Below are 9,522 nucleotides of genomic sequence, written 5' to 3' on the forward strand. Positions count from 1 at the left end.
ATAGCAAACCGTGAAACCCTGCATCACCATTCAGCTTGTAAATGGCATGAGATGTGTTTCAGCCTACATAATTAATCTGCCTTTCCCAGGAGAGGGACACAAGGGATATTTTTCCACTTGAAATCTAGTCATATTTCTTTAGAAATTGTTTGCTATCATAGAAAAATTCTTTTCCTGTGCCACATGCATTCTCCCCAGGAGAATCAAACAACATTCCTACTAATCTTTGTAAAAGAAGTGGCCTTCTACAGTGCAAACTACAAGGATTCATTGCTCAAGCTGCTTCTAGAAGAGAAAGGAAGGAGAAATAGGATAGATTAGACAAGTGTTCAAGGCTACCAAAAACCAAATACCAAAACTATTCAAGCTATTCTCAGAGGCAAAATAGAGCTTCTTTTTGCCCTTCTTAAAAAGAAAAAAGAATATTTTATGTATGCAATTAAACAGGTTTAAAAGTGCCAACCATCAGAAGAGAGACACTGACAACATAATAGAGCAAAAATGGTGCAACTGGGATGGTTTAAACATAAGGAATTTATCAGCTCGTCTAACACAAGATACCTTCTCTGCTACAAACCTCCCCCCAACTCTATATTGAGTCGGTGCTTTAATACCACTTTTTCATCTCAAATGAACAAGAGGTAGTAACAAATGGTGGTGCCTTAGTGGAAAAAGCCACTGTGCACAACTTACTGTCTTCTAAGGGTCTGCTTTTGTTAACCAGATGGAACCAAAAAGATGTAAGGACAAAAAGAATGGGAAATCAGGGACTATTTCCTTCTTTCTTCCTTGTGTCCAGCCTGCATCCATCTCTCCTCTTTTAGTTTAAAACCATGACCCCTTTTTCCATCAAGCAGCTCCTAAATCAAATAACCACTACCAAAACTGAGCACACCTGTACATAGCTGGAAGTGCTGACAAATAACCACGCTCTCCACATTTTCTTTTTTCACATTTTTATTAATCAAAGACAGTATGACTTATGTATTTTGAGTGATCAGAGATAGCCCAGAATACTTTCATAGCTAACAGAAGCTTAACCAAAAGATACATTGCAGAATACGTTGTGGATTTGGAGTAACACCCTTGTTATGGCGAACTGGTGTTGCTGGCACCCTGCACAGCACAAGCAGGGGTCCTCGGGAAGAGAATATCTCACTGGGAATGGACCACAACTCCTGCAGGGACATGCCAAGAGCTCCAGAAGACAAAAAGGAGAACCTGGCAGTGTACCTGACTGAGAGGGTCCCTAAATACCAGAGGAGTGTCAAAGCTCTGTGTCTACCTCTGAGGCAGAGCAATTACAGAGTATTTCAGCTCCAGACCCCTTACACATACAAACTGAGCGGGTTTTATTCATGCTATATAAATACATGTCAAGTTTGCATTGGCATTTATAGTGTTGCATAAAGGTCAAAATAGAAAGTTCTGCAAGGTTTTGTTTAATACTCTTAGGTGAGAGCTTGAAGGGTTATGTGTGGGGAAAATAAACTAGATCTGCCACTTCAGTTCCTTAGCATTTTAGAAATCATTTTCAGTGTACCAATAAGCATGCAAAGCACATGCTTACTTAAAATCTTAGACATGGATAAAGTATAAGGGGGAAAAAAATACTCAAAAAGAAGCTGGCACATGTTGTCTGCACGCTTGCCGAAATAGAAAAAGAGTGTTTCTCACTTACAGCATTATTTTGGTTTTGGTTTAAGAAATGTAGATGCTTTCTCCCAAAATAAACAGTGCTCACAAGGTCGTATCATTGTCTTGTAAAAACATTACAGTGACAGGAACAAAGAGCCTATATCACTTGAAACTAAATATTCCCATCCTCATCATGAAGACTGAAGCAAGTTTATACTTAATGATCCAACACTTCTTGTGCTGAGGGCAAATCCACTGCAATAATTACAATTTATGGGATGGTAAGAAATAATAGTTTTTCAGCATTAAACTTAAGAGTATTCCTTCCCTCTCACATCACCCACTGAAGTTTACCAGGGCTCTCCACAAGATAACACTACTTCATAGCAAGTTATTTCCCCCATGAATAGGGCAGGCCAAAATACCTGAATTCATTGTAACTGGTAACAAGCTAAATCTCCTTCCCGTGAATAACGACAACGATTTAACAGATAGAACCTTAGGAAAGAGCATTTAAAATTAAAAGGGAATATTTCTGCCCACTGTTAGGAACTGCAAATGTGAGAAGTACAATTCAGAAAAGAGTAATGATTTAGTGTAATTTCAGCTTGAAAGTACAGCATAGAAATGAGGATTGTTACAGGAGCATCCAGAACATGGTCAGTACAGAGGCAATACTGAAGGCTGCTTTGTTAAGCCCAGGAATTGCACTCTCATTGCACAAGTCGTGTTGGCAGCAAAAGAAATCAAAATTATCCAACTGGAAGAATTCAGCAATATCATTCATACTGCACTGGGATGCCTTCCAGCAGGAGGAGGTTCTCAATTTACCTACAAAAGAAATTAAACAGATTAAAAGAATATTGAAAACAATAGTAGGTTTGGGACAGAGAATCACTGCCTACAAGCGCATGGTTCTGCCTCTCAGATATCTTTTAGCCATAGGTTGAGAAAGATTTCTACCTCAAGCTAACCAGTGCTACCAATTCAGCCCAAATGACCAGCTGGGTGATACAGGGGGGAGTTTGAGTGATGCCTGCTCTGGGGCTCCTGACAGAGATGGACAGTCTAGCACCATCTAGCTCAACTTGCACTGTTCTTGCATTGTCCTACAGCATGGCCATTCTCCCTCCACAAAACTCAATAACTCAAGTTAGTTTTTGTTCTGAAAACAAATCCCATCGGATCTGAGCAGTGCTATTTCCAGAAGCAATATGTGAAGAGAGAGCTTGAAGAGCCCTCGCCTTTCTCACTCATTTCCCTGGACACCACAAATCAAGCAGCTCATCTTCCATCTCCCCCAGCTTGACACCTCAAGTACACAACTCGTGACTCCAACAATGGACAGGCTGAGTGCTAGAAAACAGATTGAGCTCACGGGAAACAGCAAAAAGAGAAAATCTCTTAGGTTGCAAGCAGCATGGAGCAGCATCCTGGTCCAGGCACATTAGAAGCTTCCTTTCTCAATGCCAAGTCATGAGCTTTACGAGGGACCATCCCAGGGAATGGAGCAGTCCCATTCCATACTGACTCCCACTGTCCAAAGCCAGCCAAGCATCTTTCTAGAGCAGAGGAAACCAGTTGGGGAAGCAAGAGATTATTGCACTTGACTTGGTACTTCCATTTTTCCAATGAAACTCCTGTCACTGGCAGTAAAAGAGCTACTGAAATGTTATTTAACAAGAACATTAACTCTACACCCCGAATATCCTTGACCATCTTCCTCATGGTTTGTTTTGTAGTTTTGTTTTAATTCTGGATATAAAGCTATCCTTGTATATGCCTGTCCAAGTATAAATCAGCTAAATCATCATCTTATTTATCAGTTGCTTGGATATAAGCATGACCCTCAAAAACATTCACAACCATCTTTTGAGCAAGGATAAGAAATGCGTGCTAAGGCCAGATTAGAAGCATAGAGGCAATGAAAACTGATATAACCATGTTTATTTTAGGGCTGCAGGATACATACCGAATTTCATCTGCAAGCAAGTATCTTCAGTTGCTAAGCAAGTACTATTGGTCTTGCACAAGGAAGGGCTGTTCTCGCAGTGGTAACACCTTAAGGCATAACCTAAGGAGACAAGGGTTTACCTTTACTGAATAATGAAGGACTGAGACTGCAGCAGCATTAAAAAGGGAAAAGAGAATAATCACTCTCTGCATCTGTCACAAAACGTATGCCTGGTTGTTAAACCCAAGGCTTAAGCTAAAATTCACCAGCTTTCGTCAGTGTACAAATGAGACTGGCAGTTCTGAAAGGAAGATTTTTGAAGCCTGCACTTACATCATCTTTAAACTCACTTACCTTCATGTGCCTGCAGAGCAATGTATTTGCTTCTTTTATCTACTCTTAAATCCTGCCTTTTCCAAAAGGACAGACAAGAGACACTTCCAGCAGCTTTATTCTACCCCTTTTTTATTCCACCTCATTTCTCTCCTGCCATACACCACATTTTCAACACACACAACAGGAACTGACCCTTCCAGCTGCAAAACAATGGTCTGCTGCCATATTAAGCAGCAACATATTCAGCACCTGATTCTTCTGACCAAAGACACCCAGCAACAGAAACTAAGCCCTACTTTGACAGTTACTGTCGTTGCCCAAAGCGGTATTAAATGATCCAGGCTGCCCCGTTTATTTTTTCCATGATTTCCTCAGCCCCTGTAACAACGTTACATCAGGAAAGTAGCTCCCTTGTACTCACCAGAAGTACAAAAAGCAATCAGGACAATGCAGGCGGTCACCAGGATGCAGTTCATCTTGGTCATGATTCTTCCCTAATATGAAGGCATAAATAACAGGCATAAAGGCATGGAACAAACAAACATGTAACGATGGAATACGTTACACATTCCATTCAAAAGGCACATGAAACTAGCAAAATACATAGTGAGGAACTGAGGGTTAAAGACTTGATTCAATGGAGAACTGGCCAGGAAAACCAGTGAAAGGAAAGACAGAAACATAACTGCACTTTACAAGAGAAGGTTTTTATTCTGAGAACAGTATTTTTGTCTCAAGAGCTGAGATTTGAGCCCTGACAGGCTACAGATGGGTCTCCTTCTCCCTTTGATTACACCATTCAACAGGTCTTTTTATTTCTAAGAGCTACAAATGCACTTAATAACATAAAAGACCATTTAGGTCTCAAATACTTTTTTCTTTCACAGCAATTCCCATAACCCTGGAGCCAGGCTGGCCTCCTTTCTTCTCTCTCATGGGGTTGCAAGGGATTTGTCTGTATTAAGGGGTGTTTTGCCTCTCCTCTCCCCAAATTTCTCCCTTTCACTGGGGGACCAACACATGCAATAACCCACCAAGTAACTGCAGCCATAGCTCAAGTCCTCCACAATTACTGTCATCATACTACTAAAATATCTCTGCTGTCGCAAAGAACAGGCTATTCAGACCATGTATAGAGCAGATACAGGAGGCTGAGAGGGCAAGAAGGACCATACTTGTGCTGAAAGGACATGATTTGATGTTTGTCTTCAAAGCCCTAGTGGGTTTGGAAGTCCAAAAGGATTAAAGACATTCAGGTAACATGATTCACCTATAAAACTGCAGTGATACAGCCACATCACTGCTTTGACCCTGTTAGTACCACTTGAAGCTATTTCTACATGCAGTTAGAGTCTGGCACGGCCGACCATAACCATGCTGGGATGGAGCTTTTTCCTCCCAGAAGACTGACTGTGGGCTTAAAAAAAAATGTTTTCATAATAAAATAAAACTGAAATCCTCAACCTTAAGTAGTTAATTCTGTTACTGGCCAAAAAAACAACCCCAAAACAGCAACCCACCCAACAAACAAAACCACTGACATTTTCCTGTCTGTACAACCTACTGTCGAGCAGGAAAACCAAGAAAAACAAAACCATAATGTTCAGGATGAGGTGATTTTTCTGGGGTAAACAACTCTATGAGAAGCCTTTTCCAGACCAGAGGCTCATCCCACAGTGACGTGAATCTGCAGGAGGGCCGTTAGTCTGGTGGTTAAAGCAAGAGCCATCCTGGACGACAACCAGCATCATGCTGGGAACCTCTCCATCTTTCAGGAGCCCTCAGGCACCCAGTGGTGTCAGCAGATTAAACTGGGTTTGTCTTTTAGCCAAACCAAATCATCACCAGAAAAAACAGAAGGCAGATTAATAAAAAGCATCGCAGCCAACACAAGAGCGTTGTCAGGAGTAATTCAACCTATCCATTTTCTGTGAAATGGGTAAATTTTTCTTTTACTTCAGAGATGAGACAATGAAATTTGGGCTCTAAAAAAGTGCATATATAGAGAGAGAAACAGAAATTCACAACGTGGCTTAAAAGAAACAACACAGAAAACAATTCCTAAACTGAATGTTCTAAACTGCTGTTTTGACTCGAGCATCTGACCAGTCTCCGTAGCAAGAAATAACAACTGCAACAGCGCGGAGGACTTACTGCCTTGCTTGTGAAGCAGAATTTCTCTGCAGTCCCACCTGGGAGGCAGCAGCCGTTACACACCAGGCTGCTGCTTCCATCAGCACCTTCAAGCAGGCAAGGGAAGGACGACCCGGACCAGGAGCCGCGGTCCCGGGGGGCCCGGGGTAGCTCCTGGGGATGCCACCGCTTCTCTTGCCGCGGTACCCCGCAGCCGGCAAGGGCCCCACATATGCAGCCTGGCTTCCTCACGGCTCTTTTAGAGCCACTTCCCCCCACTACCCCAGCCCCGGGGTCCCCCGCAGCGGTCGCGGTCCCGGTCCACGGCCGGAGCCCCGCCGCAGCCCGCCCCGCTTAGCGCACTGCGGTGCTACCGCCGTGACTCAGACCCGAGGGCAGTCCCCTGTACGAAAACCATCACCGCCACACCGGTTAATGGGTACAAACGCAGATTTCCACCCAAAACATGCCCCCCTCCCAGTTCCTAGGAAAAACTCTACTTCCCACGCCCCCCCCGCTCATCCCCACTGAGGACTTGTCCTTCTGCTCTCTCGTCTCCCCTGACCACCGTTTCCCCTTGGTAGGCTCCCGTCAAGACGGGGGCTGGCCCCCAGTCTCCCAGCGCCCCGACAAGGCGAAGGGCACCGGGCTTCCTCCGCTCCTCCGGGACACGACCCGGTCCGGAGCCGCCCGCCCCATCCTCACCTGCTGCCGGCCAGCACCGCTCTGCCTGCCGGGCACGGGATGCGGGGCGGTCTGCAGCGCCCGGCTGGGCCAGCCCCGGGGCGGAGCTGCGGCCTTGGCCCTGCCCTGGCGCCGCGGGCAGTGCGGGAGGAGCGGTGCCGTGCGGCGGGAGCGACCTCTCGTCGCGTGGGGCTCGCACGGGCCGTGCAAAGTTGGCCGCAGGCAGGGGCACGCCGCAGGGCTGGGGGTAACGGTGCGCGGCGCCGCTGGTTCGCGTAGAACCATAGAATCAGCCAGGCTGGAAAAGACCTTTAGGATCAACCGTTCCCCAGCACTGCCAAGGCCACCACTATCCCATGGCACTGAGGCCTCGTCTCCACGGTGTGTGAACACTTGCACAGTGACTCCAGCCCCAGAACCACAATGGCCAGTAGGCCACTGCTCCTGAGGTGGACAGGGCAATGAAGTAGGCTAGGGGGATTGATGAGAATCACTCGTTACCTTCTACTACTTTCTTCCCAGTGCAAGATGCGGCCGTGCCCATCATACATCCCCAGATGTGGTTAAATAAGTGTGCGAGTTAATAGACAGGGCTAAGGAAAATGATGAAGAGTCTTAGAACAAACAAAAGGAAGGCACCGGGAATGGAAAGTGGCAGTTTCCTCCAGAGGTAGCTGAATACTGCTAAACATTCCCAACCTGGAAAATCATTGGAGAGCAACAGAAATGTGACTGAGAACACCCAAAGTGGGTTTTGCTGTATTAAGAGATTATAACCAGCACTATCTAGAAAAAGACATTGAGCGCAGGCTCGAGTGCAAGATGAAATCCCTGTAACTACCAGTTGTACTTAAAAAGGTGCTCTGGGTTTATTTTTGTTGCCACAAGTACCAGTCCATTCATTAAACCTAAAATAAACCCAGAAACACTGGGATCTTAAACCACCTTCCCTTGGTGTGTCAAATCACGCTCCCTTGGCATGTCCCAACTGAGTTATCAGTCAGCTCAGTCTATGATCTATATGTCTTTAGGGTTTTACCTCTGTTTAAGCCATAAATAAAAGCAAAGGGATGTCAGAATAAGATGCTTTGGGTTGTTATATGCAACTTACTGACAATCCACTCAATTAAGACCCGATATTAAACTCCCCCCTTAATTTATTAGTTCAGTTTGGAAACTTTGTACTGAAGAACTGGGAATGAGGAACTTCAGCCACAGCTGAACATTCACCTGTTTTCCCTTCCCAAAATCTGGGGTCAGCTCCTCCCAGGCAGGATACATTTATCTCCATCATCACCGATATATGGTATTTCCACCTCACATTCCTTGCATAGATGATGAGAAATTCCTTGAAACAATGACAGGAAAAAAAACCCAGCACCAGAATAACTTGCACAGCAACTTTGGGGTTGGTTTTATTTACCACTAGCTGGCACACCACTTGTTTTTCCTCTCATGTGATGCAGTCACAGCAAGGAAATGGTAGCCAAAAGTTCTCCCCATTAAAGCATCCAGCCAGCAAAAGCCCACAAACCCAGTTTTCCAGGTACAGAAAAAGAACTGGATTAGATATGAATTTGTGTTGGCTGTGCTATGGTTTTAACCATATTTTGAGTTCACAGATGTTCAACAAGGCTCATTGTAGCTTGAAACATCAAGTCTTAACCAAGCATCAGTATCACAGTATGAGAGTCAGAAGCCAACAGAACTTCAGGCTGAACCTGAATTTGGCAGCTGAAGGGAATGACATGGATACATCTCAGTCTATGTACACACATATGGTACCAACCACAGAAGTGTTCAAGGTGTTGGGTACACTGTGGTGGCAATTCACAGCACACCTACCTGCTGCCTGTCTGCTGGGTCAGTGAAGTGCTCTTCTTCCAACGCAGGACCTCGAGTCATTTCTCTCCTGCTTTCCCAGTGAAGATTTCCACTGTGCTGGCAGATATAACTGATGCCTTGTTTTCTCCTTGTTTTCTTATCCACTTCTCTTTCATGCCAAGCTGGCTTGAGCTTTGGTTTTGGGTGGGGTGAGGAGAACCACCAGCCCTACTTCGAATGCACATAATGAAGAGTTCCAATGCTTGCAGCAGCACTGCAGCTGGTAGCTTTAGGCAATAAGCCATGTGCTAGAACAGCTTCCTGGAGCAATGGAACCACCTTTTTCCTGTTAGAAACACACGTTTGGTACGATAACAACATTTCATTCCCCTTACACGGTCACCTTCTCATTTGAGACATGCACAGTTGGAAGGAGTCCTGTGACAAGCTGTGCTTGGACCCAGGGCCTTGCACCCACACATCACAGTGCTCAGATGTTGAGAAAAAACATTGTCCTGTGTCTTGGCTTCTTCCACAGTAAGCAGTAATTATGGTTCCTCTTTAACATCCCAAGGGAGAACCACTCCCAGAGAAAACTACCAAGAGTTGGGAGTGTTTCTGTAGAGCCTCAGAACTTTCAGCTGATATCACTGAACTAGAACAGATCCTGGTTCAGTACCAAGCAAGCCTCCAACCATGAGAGTTATCTGTCCTTAAGCACACCCAACATCACTGGAATGAAGTCCAGTTCCAACTGAATTCTTCTTTCACTGATCCTTTAAACAGATGATGAATACTCTGTGAAGAAAAAGCATTACAGCACAAACATATTTTCCCCTCACAGTTAACACTTGTACCGCTGTGGAAGATCCAAATGCTGCGTGACACTTAAGATGAGCACATGGAGAATCTAATACCATGACTTGCAAAAACCCCAGGCTTTCTGTACGAGC

General features: G+C 44.8%; 1 protein-coding gene across 3 annotated transcripts; it reads right to left on the reverse strand.

Moving 5' to 3' along the window:
• Positions 1-939: 939 nt before the first annotated feature.
• CD59 (CD59 molecule (CD59 blood group)) lies at positions 940-8,665 on the reverse strand. 3 transcript variants are annotated; one of them, XM_057408770.1, is made up of 4 exons: positions 8,591-8,665; positions 4,350-4,422; positions 3,611-3,712; positions 940-2,469 (listed from the first exon to the last, which is right to left on the reverse strand). In XM_057408770.1, exons 1-4 carry the CDS (start codon positions 8,648-8,650, stop codon positions 2,276-2,278), a joined length of 429 nt encoding a protein of 142 aa, XP_057264753.1. In that variant the 5' UTR covers positions 8,651-8,665; the 3' UTR covers positions 940-2,275. The 3 variants fall into 3 exon arrangements, with proteins under 3 accessions (XP_057264753.1, XP_057264755.1, XP_057264754.1); XM_057408772.1 differs by lacking the exon at positions 8,591-8,665 and adding an exon at positions 6,767-6,856; XM_057408771.1 differs by lacking the exon at positions 8,591-8,665 and adding an exon at positions 6,121-6,289.
• Between the last annotated feature and the right edge of the window lie 857 nt (positions 8,666-9,522).

The sequence above is a fragment of the Pezoporus wallicus genome, unplaced genomic scaffold (assembly GCF_028554395.1).
Source record: "Pezoporus wallicus isolate ANWC-B61680 ecotype Strahan unplaced genomic scaffold, APGP_CSIRO_Pwel_v1 contig_6382, whole genome shotgun sequence".
Lineage (NCBI taxonomy): Eukaryota > Metazoa > Chordata > Aves > Psittaciformes > Psittacidae > Pezoporus > Pezoporus wallicus.